This window comes from Sphaerodactylus townsendi, linkage group LG09 (genome assembly GCF_021028975.2).
Source record: "Sphaerodactylus townsendi isolate TG3544 linkage group LG09, MPM_Stown_v2.3, whole genome shotgun sequence".
Lineage (NCBI taxonomy): Eukaryota > Metazoa > Chordata > Lepidosauria > Squamata > Sphaerodactylidae > Sphaerodactylus > Sphaerodactylus townsendi.
Window position 1 is genome coordinate 42,115,025 of NC_059433.1, and position 15,360 is coordinate 42,130,384.

Genomic DNA, 15,360 nt, shown 5'->3' on the forward strand with positions numbered 1-15,360 from the left:
ATGAAAATGTATAGGGCCACAAAACAATCAGTACTTCTTTTAACATTAACATAGAAGGTGAATGGGCTGTTGTTAGACATGATACATTCACATTTTTTCTTCTTTGACAATACACTGACCTTGCTATACCTCCTTTTTAAAAAATGTAGGCTACACAGCTCTAAGCAACATGTAAGAAAAGCAAACAAAAATCAATGATGCTTCATATTTCTGCACTGCCAGTGTGCTGTAAAAGAAGCGACCATTATGGTATTTGGCAGAAAACATTGCCATGCTGTCAACAGAGAAGGCAAAACCATGTAGGGGGTTGAAGGACTCTCACTAGGTATGCCCAGGAAATGGAAATCAGTTCTAGAAAGCATCAGATGAAATGTGATCCACAAAGGAAGGACCTTTTATGAACTTTTCACTTGGGTTCAGGCAACTTATTTCTCTTATGTGTGAGACACAACAAAACAAAGGTCCATGTCTAAATCAGGGCAATCAAGAATGAAAAAGGACATTTAAGATAGCATATACTAATGTGACATATTTGAAGGATCCAAGGAGACCAATACTATAAAAGCAAAACACATTTTAAAAGAGGAAAAAGAAGAAAAAGAACGTAGAATGGCTGACAGTTTCCAAGAAACCATTACTAGATTTCCTTTATGAATTAACAGAGTTTTGCTATTTGTGCCTCCTCTCCCTTGATTCAGTAATAATTGAATATCACATAAAGATACCTGTTTATCTTTCTATTATATTTTTCTACTGTCTTTTTTGACACCAAAATTATAGTACTCTGATTGGCTCACATATGAATACTGCTTTAAACCACCGGTGTTCTAAGACTTACCCCATTGGCTCTGCTAGCAGCTTGAAAATAAATACTGTAGCTTTTATGGGGAAGAAGAGGAGTATTCCAAAAGCCACTGTAGGTCTTGTTGTCACCAATTGTAAAAGGCTGAGCCATTTGAATACTGTTGGCTGGAAACTCTGCGGCAAAATAATACTGAGAGTTCAAGAGTGAAGCATTCTGGAAATGAATTGGTACTGGATAGCATTTCAGGATTTCAGTTGTTTTTTTTGTTCTGCGGGGACGTTCTTCCTCAACAACTATTTGGTAGACGCTACAAAAAAAAGGAGAGAGGAGGAGAGAAGGAAAATGGAATAAGGAAAAAAATGCTGGCTTATATTAAGGTACCTAATCAAATTTTGTTTTGAAATCTAATAATATAGCAAAACACGCAATGCTTCAAAGGATAAAAATAGAAAACAAAATATTAATATTTATTATTTATATTTGTATACCGTCCTCCCCAAAGGCTCACGCTGATACAGTTAAAGCACATGTCCCCTTTTCTTTCTAAAATTAGCTTTGTTAATTGGTAACCATTTAACAAGAAAGCATGGTTAATTTGCATATTGTCCAGATTACTGAGGCAGTTGCTGCCAGTCACTCAACTGTGTATTAGTCAGCTGACTTGGGTTGGAGGTGTCCAACTCACTCATCTCCTAACTGACAGGCTCAGGTGAGAATTCATCAAGGAATTTAGGTGGGAACAGGGCAACTCACTGGGCTGAATAAAAGCTCTGGTAACCAGCATATTTGATTAACCGGCAACACAAATTCCCCATAGATGCTGGTTGTAAAAGTTTTTAAGATATACTCATTTCAATAATAATAACATTCATCAAACATTTTGAAAACATTTCATAGTTTAAATATACAGGAATATCACTTTTAACGACACTCATAAAGCTAATCAGAGGCTCATTCCGCACATGCAGAATAATGCACTTTCAAACTGCTTTCAACGCTCTTTGAAGCTGTGCAGAATGGCAAAATCCACTTGCAAACAGTTGTGAAAGTGGTTTGAAAACGCATTATTTTGCGTGTGCGGAAGGGGCCAGAGACAGAAAGATCTGTCTTTTAAGTGGGAATGTCTGAGTCTCACTGTAGTGGGGGAGGGTGGGATATAAATCTAAATCTTAAATGACTATCTAAATAAAGTTATTTGCCTTGTTCAAATGCAATAATACCATACCAAACGTTGGGACAAAAAAGGTAAGAAAAATGCTATCAAACTGATGTTACTAGTAATAAAGTCTAGCATTTTGATCATTTACATGTACTTTTTAAAAAGTTAACCCCTATTGCTAGTTCTCTAGATGCAGAGAGCCAAATAAGTATTTCAGAAGCAATATTTTAAGCTTTTCGTTGACATGGTTATCAATTTCTGACGAGGAAGCAAGCATCTGAATTCATATGAGGCTTACAGAAACTTTGTTCAACTGTCAAAGAATAGTAGATATTCAGAAACAATAGAGAACAAGCAAAGCGTATAATTCTGTACATTTCACTCATCTGAGCAACTAAATTCATCAATCTTTCAGCAATGCAAAAGCACGCTACTTAAAATTTATGGAATTTATCCCAATGGAAACCAACTTTGCGATCATGAGAATACTGAACAAATAGTATTAATGTTTGCTAAATGTTTATATATTTGTGCAGAGAATTTTAATGCAGTCTAAAACAGTTCTGGGCTGCTTCCACATGGGCCACTTTACTGAGGAGCTTACGAATGACATTGGGTTCTTTGCTACAAACAGTTTTGGGGCTCCAAGACCCTTTCCTTTTAAGCCAGAACAAAGAAAAACTCCTTCATTCTGACTTAAAAGGGAAATAGAATGCCAGCTGTAGTTTCCATGTGAAATTTCTGCCCACACTTAATCCGAAGAAGAAGAGTTGGATTTATATCCCCCCTTTCTCTCCTGTAAGGAGACTCAAAGGGACAGAGGCGGAGCGAGGGGAAACTGTGCCCGGGGCATGCATGTGCACTGTGCCCCTGCTGCGACACTGCCCGCCCCCTCCATGGCTTGGCCATGCATCTTCCCGGGGTGTCACCCCCCACCATCCCATTGGCACTACGCCACTGCAAAGGGGCTTACAAATTCCTTTCCCTTCCCCCCTCTCAACAAACACCCTGTGAGGTAGATGAGGCTGAGGGAGCTCCAAAGATCTGTGACTAGTCACAAGGTCACTCAGCTGGCATGTGCACAAGCTAACCAGATAAGCCTCCACAGCTCAAGTGGTAGAATAGGGAATCAAACCTGGTTTTCCAGATTAGAGTGCACCTTTGGGGAATCAACTCTGGTTATCCAGATTAGAGTGAACCTGTGCGAAATCAAACCCGGTTCTCCAGATTAGAGTGCACCTGCTCTTAGCAACTACACCATGTTGGCTCCAAGAAGAGTGGAACTTAGCACCACTTTCAAACTGGTGGTGTTAGCTCTAGCATTCCTTCTTTTTAAGACCTTTTGCAAAAGTTTTTGTTTCTTTAACAACTGCCTGGCAGCTCAATTGACTTAATTTGAGCCTGTTACAGTTTCCACCCTTTATTCCAAAGAAAACTAATCTCATGCTTACATAACTGCCATCTGTCCACACTTTCAATACAGGTCGTAAGAAACTTCGGATAGATTCTTAGTTACCTTTAATGAATGTCATACTAAGCTGGTCCACTAAAAATCCTACTTAGGTCTAATGAATGGTGCCTACTCCCAGGAAATGGTCTTTAGCACTTCACTATAAATCACCTATTGCTACTACATCGAGATAAAATCTGAAGCTTTAGCAACCAACAGGGCAGATTGCGGCTTGAATTGACTAGAGTATTTTTTCAGACAGAAAGCGTTCTATCCTCATGGGAAAGCATTTTGGGAAGCATTGCTGGCTCCAATGGAAGAGGGGAAGTGGAAAAATCATGCTCTAAGGGTAGAAATCCTCCCATCCATGGAAACACTCTTCTGGAAGCAAGCCAAAATGTACAATTTCTAAAAATGAAAACAACAAGCTATAAGCAGAAGAGTGTGAGCTATTTTAACCAACTGACTGAAGGTAATTTTAATCATTTTTCCACACTTTCATACATTATATGCTATAGGGCCTATATTTTAGAAGTAAAATTGCTGTTCCAGTCTAATTTTACTCTGATAAGTTCATAGTTGTTATACTATACCCAGCACTCAATGTACACTGCATTCTAAATGTCTGAATTCATCCTCAATATGTTAAAGAAAGTACAAGTCGACTAGAGTAATTTCAAACCCAAAATGTCTTTTCATCTTTACTCTAAAAAACAAATTAGATTTGTGAGCAACCAGACCTCAAATCTATTTGCTCTTTAATAATTTAAGTACTGAAAGGTCACAAAGCTCTTTTCTCTTCCCCTTTATCAAAGTCCAAGCGGTAATGAAAAATGGCTAAATCTTGTCTACTGCACCATTTCATATAGGACTTTGTCCCTGATGTAAATTAGCACATTATGCACCCCTGGGTCAATGGTAATCCAACAGCATTTTATGAGATATGTTTCAAATTTGTATAAATGAGATCATTTAGCTAATTTATACAATCATTCAGGTAACAGCCATAATGTAAAACTTTTCTTTAAATCTTACTATAGGAAATGCTTTCGGATAATACAGAAAAAGAAGATATGACTGGAAAGAAATCTTTAGGTTGAAACTTGACCAAACAACAAACATTAAACTAAATCTTTATATTACTCTAGCATGTCAGTAATACTGTCCATTTGTCTGAAGTTACATTATGCCTTTCAAATAATGTCTAGGTATAGTTAATTCATTTATCATGCAGGCTCTTAAAGATTCTTCCTGGTAAGCTTTCAAATAGATGATACAAATATGAATCCAAAAGCACCTGAAGTCCACCATAAAACTACAATAAAAACCAAGATGCTTATAATTCACAACTTGAAAATAATAAATAACAGAAAAATGAAGCTGACTATAGAAATATTAAAATATTTGGTTGGATCCAAAGATCTTTTGATAAGTAACAGTCTTCCTCTCTCAGAGGAATGTTTCTTCTGATGGCAGACTTCATCTGGTGGAAGGAAGATTGGGGCAAATTCAGATTAAATTGACAATGTTCATGAATCCAGTCTTTATGCTGAAGATCCTCACATGCCATCCCTCAAAGTCTCCAGGAACAGCATTACATGGAGATCAGTGGCCTGCAGTGGGAACAGGAGAGGCATGGGAAAGCTCCATTTGTTTGGTGAAAAATTTACAGCCCTATCCTGACTGGGAGGCCAGGCAAGGACAGCACCATTCCGGTGCCACCGTGCCCCCTCCAGCGCCACCTTGTCTCCTCCTGTGGTGCAGGAAGACCTAAAAAAGTTTAAAAATAAGGGTGAAAAGCCCCCATTTCCCCTTCCCACTGTATATCTTTATTTTGCTCCCGTATAGTTGCTATGGTGCCTTGTATTCAAGAAACAGAATTTTGGGGAACTCAGAGAGTTGTAGCAGGAGTGAAGGAAGTTTCATTCTGCAGTATAAGTGACAAAAAATATTTGGATCTAACATTCAGTCTTTGATCATTCTTCAAGACCCTTACTGAAAGAGTCAGCCTGGATATTCTAGATGGGGGAAAGTGAAAAGATTCCATAGCTGCTAATTGTAATACCCACTAAAACTTTAAAATATTGAGTTTCTTTCCATGATGCTGGGACAAGAACTATTTTTGAAATGTAAGATTTCACTCTTGAAATTTACTCTGTTACTGTTAGGCTGATTCCGCATGGGTTAAAAACAGTGGTGTGAAAATGGTTTAAAACTGTGTAAAAGGGTTTATACCATTTTCACACTGCTGTTTTTGACCCATGCGGAATCCACCTTAGTTTCAGGTCATTTCCTAATCTTTCTGAAAGGTATTCACTGGTGATTGGAATCAAGTTGATGTTTTTCATTTTAACTCAGGAAAGTGTAAATCTTCCCTACCCCCCAAATTATAAATCCCCCCCCCCCCCCAATTATCATCTTGGTTGTCTAACAGGTCGTCAGTCCACAAATAAACCCAGGAATAAATACTCATGTAGCCTTGGAGGGTGAGGAGTAGATAAAAGATGGCTTAATTTCAGCCTCTAAAGATAAATGCCCAAGACAAGTGGCTTGGATAAGATTATTTTCAGAGATCCAATCCAGGGGGAAGGGCAGTGGAATAGCATTGAGTTTCCAACACGAAACCTTTAAGCTTAAGCTTCTTTGTGACTATCCTACCATTTCAAGTGAATATTTTCAAAGATTCAAAAATCACTATTTACAAAGGGGATTTTCTGGCAAAAAAACAGATCTAAGCAAAGCTTTTTCTCAGCTTTCCTATGCATACAGACAGGAAATCCCGATGGTTTTCCTGTAAAGGAGAGTATATTATCAGTGAAAGGTGAAGGCTTTATCCTGCATATTGCTAAAAGGGCATTTACAAGGAGAGTGAGACCAATTACTCACCTCCTCAGGGAAGAAAAATACTTGTTTATTTATATGATATCCTGACTTTAGTACAGTCTGGAGCTTCAGAGGTGGCCTATCTTTTCCACTGCACAGCTTTCTTAAATACCATGCTTTAACTAAAGAAAATTATATTTCAATGACTCAGTCCAAATCCTACATCATAATGTAAAATGATAAGACATGGATTTATACATCTGTAGTCTGCAAAAAGATCACAATTCTGCATTTACAAGAAAAGCAGAATATAGCACACTACTGACCACGAGATCAATCAGAGGTGGGACTGAGGTATGATATTTTTCTGGAGGGCATTCCTCTAAAATGCCTTCTTTCTTACAGCCCAAGTCAAACCTATGCTAAGTATGCAGCACAGAAGAAATTAGTTCCTTTTCTTATTCTGAGAGAGTAGTTATGCATAGTCCATTCTTCATAACGGTTGGATTTACGAAGAAATCAAAAGTTACTACAAATCAAATCTCTCACTTTTCCTAGTTCTTATGGATCAATATCCTAAAAAGATCTTACATGTAAGACTATTTTCCTTGTTGAAAAGCAGTCTAATTTATTTTTAAAAAACCCAAGCAGCACAGTACCGAGATACAATAGAATGCGTTATCTACAATGCGAGTTATACAAGCCCGTAGTTGAACATAAGGAAACCACACATTTGTCATATCAGTTATGGACCAAAGCACAAAGTACATTTGACCTAACCAGATTTTGTTCATAAAATACAGTAATGAAAAAGAGATAACTGGTCTTGTACAGACTTTTTTGTCATATGCCATACATGCTGGATATCATAACTAAATCTACTGTGATGAATATTCCATTTTTGTAACTAATGTCTCTTGGTCTGGCTGTGATGTAGATAATATCAGTCATAAATTGCTTTGGAATATTAGCTGGGTATCATAAATGCATTTTCTGTCCTTTCAACCATAACTCATTACAAGAAAGAGGCTTGGCATCAGTAAGTCACTAGTGCCTTTTTAAAAGTATATGTGACTCAATACCCTGCTGCTAGGCTATTTAGTGATAAAATCTGATGTAATAAAATATTAATTACAGCTGAAAGGTTGGGTGAAAAAAATATGAACTCAATTACAGACCCATATTGCGAACAAATGGCAGGGTGAAAAAAAGCTGTTAGTTATGGACATTTAAGATAATAAAAGAACAACTAGAACATTAGAATGAATCTGTGAGCTTCCTAAAAGGCCTCCTGTTATTAATCTTTCTATCAGACTTGAATTCCAAGTGCACAAGGCTTAAGTGGAATATTTCTTTATGGTGCTGTTTATGGTGAAAATCATCCAAATATCTAATTCTCAAAATGGCCAAATCTGAGGGGAATTAAATCCGGAGAGTGGAGTCAGAAATCGACAAGACAGAACTTTATACCAACCTGTGAACTTTATACCAACCTTTTTTTTAAAAAAAAAATTGGGATGTTAAAAACCTAAGTGATGGAAGCAGAACTTGTAGAAATAAATAGAAATAAATAGAAATAAATGATTTCAATGCCATTGCTAGGACGTCACAACAGTATTGCCAGCCTTCAAGTTTTCGTTTCTGTCAGTAAAAGGCAGGGAGAGAAGGCATAGGCTCTGAGGGAGGATTCCAGACCCAGCAGCGACTACCAAACTCTCTCCCAGGCCTTCCTTCTTGATAATGCTCAACAGCAGCCACCCCAGGAAAGCCAATGTGGTGTACTGGTTAAAATACTGGACTATAAATTGGAACACCTAGGTTCAAATCCCCACTATTTCAAGGAATCTTGCTAGATGATTTTGGGCCACTCTCATAATTTCAGATTAATCTATCTCATAGTATTGTTGTGAAAATATAATGGAGGAGAAGAGAATGAATTAAGCTGATCTGAGTCCCCATTGCAGAGAAAGGAAATGTATAAATTAAGTAAATAAATAATAAATATAGGTGAGGATGGGGAACAGATAGACGGTAGATTGGTTGGTACAAGAGAAGAAAGCAAGGAGAAGAGAAGATATGAGGTTGCCAGGAGAAGAGAAAGACGAAATAACATGGGGTAGGGATAAAGAGTAATATGTGGTTTGCCTGGGTCATTGCAGCTCCCTACACACCCAACTGAGCCAACTGGCAGGTACTTCCCCAAATGGATTAAAATTTTCCTGGAGGCAGACTGCTAAGGAAGTGAAGGAAGGAATGCTGGAGTCAACAGGGCAGACAAAATATAGGTTGGCAGGTTGATAGAAGGAAAGATGACAGCAAGTGAAGGGGGAAAGACTATGGGCACTTTTAAGAAAAGAAAGGAGGAAGCTGAAGGGAAGGAGAAAATAAGATTCTCCCCACAAGCCTTCACAGGTCCTTCACTTGTTCTTTGCTATTATCAGTCTCCACAACTTCCACTGTCTTCTTTTCTCTGGCAAACTGAACTGCTTCCTATAGCTTTTGGAAACTCACTGTTTACCTAGAAGCTAAGCTGAAGTCTGTCTCTTAAAGTGTTTTCATTTATAAAGAGAATACACCATAAAGTCAAGTAAAATGATCCTGTATGTCATTTCCTTATAGAGTAGTGGGCTACTAGACATAATAAAAAATACTATGTTTTCTAGCACGCATCTCCAGAAAGAATTCTCTTCCTGGAAATAATGAGCATCACTGATATGCTACCACCATTAGTGTATATTGGACAAAATGGTAAGAAATCTGATTCTGCAATAAGCCAGCAAGGTAACTCCTATACTCATTCTCAAAGAGAGAATAAATTTGAGCTATAGGGCACTTTAACAACTTGGGTCAGTTCTACTGAGGATACCGAACATGACCCATTCCACACAGCAAATGTATAATGGGTTGCAGTTGTGATAAAGGAACCGATTTTCCTGTTTTTGCATTCACACATGTTCCAGGTAGCGATTAGAGCCCACAGAAGCCATCTGGGTTACTGTTGTAACTTCGCACAGAGATGGTTCTCTCTTTTTAAAAAATTACTTGCCTTACATGTATAGCTATTCAGGCATACACAAATGAACCCCCTACAGCTATACCAATGTCGCACAATATGATCAGCTGCACCTGCATAGCTACATAGATGCAAGGCAGAAAATTTAAAAAAAATGAAAAGGGGCCTCCCTGCAACGGCCAGGCAATGGAGGGCAGCTTTATCTGCACCATAGAGGATGGGATAGAAGAGAGGCAAATAAAGCTCTTCCTGCCTGGCTGTTTGCCCCCCTAGCCCTAACCCTAACTGGCTGTTTGCTCGAGAGCAGCTCTAACCTAGGATTTTTCAAAAGGATTGCTTATTTAGCGATTTTCAAAGAACCCGGGTTGGGGAAAATAACACAGGGCTGACTCGGTTTGGGGGTTGACCTCCCCTTCCAAACGAGTTCTACACCCATGTTTCTTGGCTTGTGCAGAATGGGCCCATGAGAAACTCAATTATATTTTTATAAATTTAGTTATTTATTTAGGCATTTATGGCTGGCTTTTCTCCCCAATAGGGAACTATTCTCCTCCATTTTATCCTCAAAACAACGACAGCAGAGTGACGGGTCCAAGGTCACCCAGTGAGTTTCTATGGCAGAGTGGAGATTCAGACTTTAGTATCCTACCTCCTAGTCTGATACTCTAATCACTACATTACATAGGTTCTAGAACTCCTGTGTTTCAATAGAAGGGAACAGACCTCATTTTTCCACATCTGGTTGTTGATCACCTTTAAAATCAACTTGCACCCAGTAAACCCCTTTATATCTGTGTATTTCTATATCTTTCTCTATTTTCTTTTTCAGTGTGGAATAGGGGGAGTTTAAGGTTTGCATCAGTCATCTAATATTGCTAAATAAGCAAATTAAGAAACAACCATTATCCTTCTTTCTCATTATATAGAGTAAACCAAACAATTTGTAAAGACATCTGAAGGAATTTGCTTATAAATTACCATTATTGAAATCTGTTAAGCAGTCTAACCATGCTTCTTTGAGAAACAGCAGGGATAGTTTAAAACTTTGGATTAATGGCAAACAATCTGCTTAGTGATTTCACTGTACTTTCAGCACTGTTTTATAGGTACTGAAATTTACTGCAATAATCAGTGTATGACAAATTCTACTAATATGTAATTGCAGCTTGGTCCATACCTTGTCAATCATTTCCTTTTCATATCTCTTTTAAATAAAAGCTCACCCTTTTTGTAGAGTTGTAGATTTCAAATGCCTTACAAAAACCACAAGTCACAGCTAATTTATAGCAACCCTAGTAGGGTTTTCAATGCAAGTGATGTTCAGAGGTGATTTTCATTGTCTGTTTCTGCGTCACAATCTTGGTATTCCTTAAAGGACTCCCATCCAAAGCTGACCCTGATTAGCTTCTGAGATCTGACAAGATCCGGCCAGCTTGTGGCTATCCACATCGGTGTACAAAACCTGCTTTAGAAAATACAACAGGCAGCTTGACATGAGTTTTTTACCAATTAGTAATGGGTGGGCAAAGTGTGTAGGAAAGAGTGTTTTCAAGAGAGGTTAAAAGAACTGAAAATGTTTTTTCCCTTAAAAAAAAATGGCTATCAGCTTTATGAATGAAGTCTGCCTGGAAAACAATTAACGAACATGGTTGTCTTCCTCGGTCAAACTCAAAATTAAAGCCCAACCCGCTTTTCATGTTTTTAAATGGTTGCTAGAAGGCAGGAGCCCAACCTGCCCTCATATAGCAGCTCTGAGTCAAATCGGGCCCTGCAGGCTTTAAAAATGACATTTCATGATGCCTGGAAAGTCATTTTTAAAGCCTAAGAGGTCCAATTCAGCTCAGGATGGTTGTGATGCAGGAAGCAAAGCTCCTATCACCCCAAAAAACATGTTGGTATGCTGAAAGGGCCCCATGACAGTTATTCGCACGACTTTGAAGCTTTCCATGTTCGGAATACTCTATGTACAAGTTCCAGAGTTATGCAACTAACTCACCATCCGGGTTATTTCAGTGTGAGAAAATGGCGTAGTGGGGGAGGCAAGTTTCTGACTTGAATATACAAAGGAAATCCACAAAGGATTCAAGAGGGCTTTTCTGCGAAGATGATAGGGTTACATTGTACAATATGTTGCACAAATTTACATGGATAAATGATTAGATTAGAAGCTATGATCTATCTATACTGTTATGTACAGCTTATAGCAAGCTCCTATTATGTAATTTTTGCATTGTTTAATATGTCATGTTAATACTCATGCTAGGCCTCAGTTATTTCTGGTGGTTCCAGATTTCTAAAGGACTGGTTATTGAATGTCCCATTTTGTTGACTGTACTGACTCATCGTGTGCAACCTGCCTTGAGACCCGGTGAGAAAGGCCAACAATAAATAGCATAAACAAAAAAATGATTCTTGAGTTGCTACAGCCGAGAACTGTAAGTTATTGGCTTACCTGTTCAGTTTTGCATAGTCAATAGATATGTGTGGCTGATTCTCCGCATTTGGAAACTTGTTCAATGTAATATCTGAACCATTACTTAATACGCTTTAATGCAGTAATCAGGAACATTGTTATTTCAGATAGAACAAACCACATATTCCTGACAAAAGTTTTCTTACATACTCTAATAAAGCATAGAGAGTTTGATGATCTTGACTGCATTTCCAGAAAATTTAAATGAAATGCAGTTTGAAATGTAGAACAGAGCGTGTTTTCCGTGAATTTGCATTCATGACACTTACAACAATGCAGAAATAATTTTAAAGATTTTTAATTGGCCTTATATAGCAGAATACGTCATATAACTCTCTCAAGAAGTCATTATGACATATATTAAATCTGCATCAAAAAACTGTTAATTCTAGTCATTGTGAAAAATTCAAGGGCAGATTGTATTGTATGATAAAAACATGACAACATTTTTTACAATGTAAGTAATTACTGCAGTGTTTTCTCAATGTAAGTGAAATTGACCATTTGACCATAAATAAGAATACTCCAATGCCATAAAGGAGCAACAATTATGGGCATCAATAAAGCTCCATCACTTTGATATCACAAACTCGGTGAACCATGTTTTGGGTTATTGTATAGCCTGTAAAGCTATAATTTAGAAGCAGTTTGCAGGCAATGATAGCAGGAGATGACCCTGTAGTTTTCCTTTCAACTCCACAACTTTATAGAACACTAAATAATGTGTTCTAAATAAAATGAAAACAACAGGGGAAAATGTTCATGACAGACATACAAACAGAAGACTGACATTTTTGCAAGAACTACTGTGTAACTTAGGTCCAGCTATAATATGGTATTTTAAAATACACGGAAATTGGTTCAAATGTTGCTTGTCATTATGACTTAAAAAAAATAAAACAAAGGAAAAAAACAACAAATTCTATGCTATAGATTATTAGGAAAGTGACTAAAACAGAGCAGCCAGTACTGTAATGCCTTTGTTGGGTTACAAGTGGAATACTGAATACAGTTTCAGTCACCTTCTCTCAAAAAGGATAATAGTTGGAAAAAACAAAGGATCACAAGGAAAGATTAAAGAGTATGACAGTTTTCAGTTTAGAACTGCACTAATGGCTTGGCCACTTGGAGGGCTGCAAGTCCCAGCAACGGGATCTCACAGCAGCGGTTCTAAAGTCACAGTCCAACCTCAAAGTCCAGATTCCAATAACACAATCCAAATGCAAAGTCAGAATGAGGTCCAAGGTATCAGTCCAGGGTCAAAGCGCATGTTTCAAAAGGCAGGTCCAAAAGTTGTCCAATGGGTCCAGGAATAACAAGGAATGCCTTACAAAATCCTCACTCCTCAAAGCCAGTAGAGGCAACCTAAATGAGTACCAACAGCAAGAGACTACCTGCAGAAATACCCCAGTCCCACAAGGGCTCTAGCTTCACTGTAATCCTATATAGTACAATTCCTTACAGGTGAGGCTGGTCCCACATCATAAACTGAGTTGGCTCCTTTACTCATGAGATATAATGGGGCCATATCCTGCAATAACTTATTGGTTTCTCCTGGCACTCCCTCAGCAAAGGGAAGACCTTGGCCCTCCAAGTGGACACTACTGCACCTGGTCAAAGTCTTAGCCCTTCATCTTCTTTGATCCTGGGGTCTTTCAGAAGACCATGGTGGATTGGGCAATGGCTCAGAGGGCAGATCTAGGGCTAACTCAGGGTCCATCTGCGGAGGCTTGGGGACAGATTGTCTTTCTCCTCCCCTGATAAGGATTCATCTTTCCACATAAGCCAGGATGGTCCATGACAACTAAACTGTGAAACTATGCTTCTAAAAACAATGGACAAATGGATTTCTGGGTTATTATAAACTTTTCATTAAGCAATAGAAGCTGGTTTTGAGAATTTCTATAAATGTGGCCTCTTTGAAACAAATCATATAGCTGAGCAGTAATTTCTTGAATATGTGCAGTTGTAACTGTAATGGATGGGAAACGATTTAGGGCCAGTCACACACTTGTTTTATATTTTCCCCAGTGTAAAAAGAAAAGGTGGTAAAACTGTAAACAAGCACATCTAGACAGTAATGTGCTAGAATTTGTGCTTACCCTCTCTCCTACCTTCCCTCTATCCATCAGAGGAATTAAAGATTTTTATGTGACAGAGCTGACGCTTTGATCAATAAAACGACAACAATCATTTACACTGAAAAGTTTAGCGCACTTCCAAGAATCTGCATTAGCCATGCAGGGTGGTTACAACAGAATCAATAGACAGCCATTGCATTTAGTGAAGTGCATAAATAAGGTATAGCTACATTTTTCTATCTGACAATGAATACAGATGAAGGAAACAATCTACTGGGAACTTCTCCTCACCCTCCCTCCAAATGAATACAGATGTGTTTATCTTGCTCCATTGCTGTTCACTCCAATAAGGCTTGTACAGGAGGAGTTAATAGCATAAAGTTGATTTGGCAAAGCAATACAGATCTCAGAATACATTTAAATATATATAAAGGGGGCTTTAATTTTCAACCTTACATCTACCCAGTCAGCATTATTTCCAAAATGCAAAGGAAGGCCAAACTGCACATGATGCTCAATTGTATGCAATCTGTCCTCAACAAGTTGTTGTCTGATAGTGTGTGTGTGAGTGAGAGAGAGAGTGTGGTTCCTTAATAAGCTATGGCCGTTTCCGCACGGCCCATTAATGGTGCCCTGGGGACGGGATAAACGCCGTCCCCAGGGAGCCATTCGCACAGGCGGCGCTGCTGCAACGCAGCAGCGCCGACCTGACTCCGCTCCCTCTCCCCCAGGGCGGCGTCAAGCCGCCCTGAAAAACAACCCTTTAAAGGGTTGTTTTTCCTTCAACAGCGTGTTCCCGGCCGGCGCCAGTCGCGAGGCAGCTTTTGCGCCGGGAACACGCTGTTTCCCTTCCCTGTCCCACTCACCGTGTCCCTGTCGTCGGCCTGCTGGCCGTCGAAGCCCCGCCCACACTGTCCTCCGACCCCTGGAGGTCGGAGGAGAACTGGCGATAACCTCGGCGACGAGCCAGTATTAATGAACGAAGGCACGGCTCCGTCGCGAAGCCGCCTGCTATTATCAGCCGTCCTGTCTGGAGGCCGCCCGCATGCTTCCATGCGAACGGCCTCCGCCTCCACGCCGGCGAGAATTCTGCCGGTGTGGAGGCGCCTCCACAGCCGTGCAGAAACGGCCAATGAAAAACAACAAAAAGCCAGGCAGGGAGAAGAAAGTATCCTTGTTCTCACTTGCAGCGTGGGAACAGACATAAACCAGCATGAGACCCTTTCCTAGGACCCTCAACTACTTTTAGGTGGCAGACATATCTGGAAGGTGTCAGGGGATGCAGAAGAATGTTTCATCTTGTGTCTGTGGAATGCCACATGACATCTTCACATCTTTCCTATCCTTTCCTGGAATCCTCGGCTGGCATGGTTGGTTTTAGGGTAGAAAACAACGCTCGCCCTTGGCTCAACTTACTGCACTCTGTTTTTGCAGCCTTTTTCTCCCAGCCTGGCCAACTCTAGAATCTGGCTGGGGGAAAATAATAAGAACTAGTACTAAAGTTGGAAATAAGACTGAGGCTGACACTAGGTCCAGCTCCTCTGATCTCAGCATTT

At 39.3% G+C, this 15,360-nt stretch overlaps 1 protein-coding gene across 15 annotated transcripts in view; it reads right to left on the reverse strand.

The window, feature by feature from the left end:
- PTPRM (protein tyrosine phosphatase receptor type M) overlaps window positions 1-15,360 on the reverse strand; it is a 539,592-nt gene that overhangs the window by 209,428 nt on the left and 314,804 nt on the right. For all 15 annotated transcript variants that reach the window (XM_048507340.1, XM_048507337.1, XM_048507335.1 and 12 more), the window contains exon 12: window positions 839-1,112. In XM_048507340.1, the coding sequence (XP_048363297.1) occupies window positions 839-1,112 (274 nt within the window). The remainder of the gene's footprint in view (window positions 1-838; window positions 1,113-15,360) is intronic.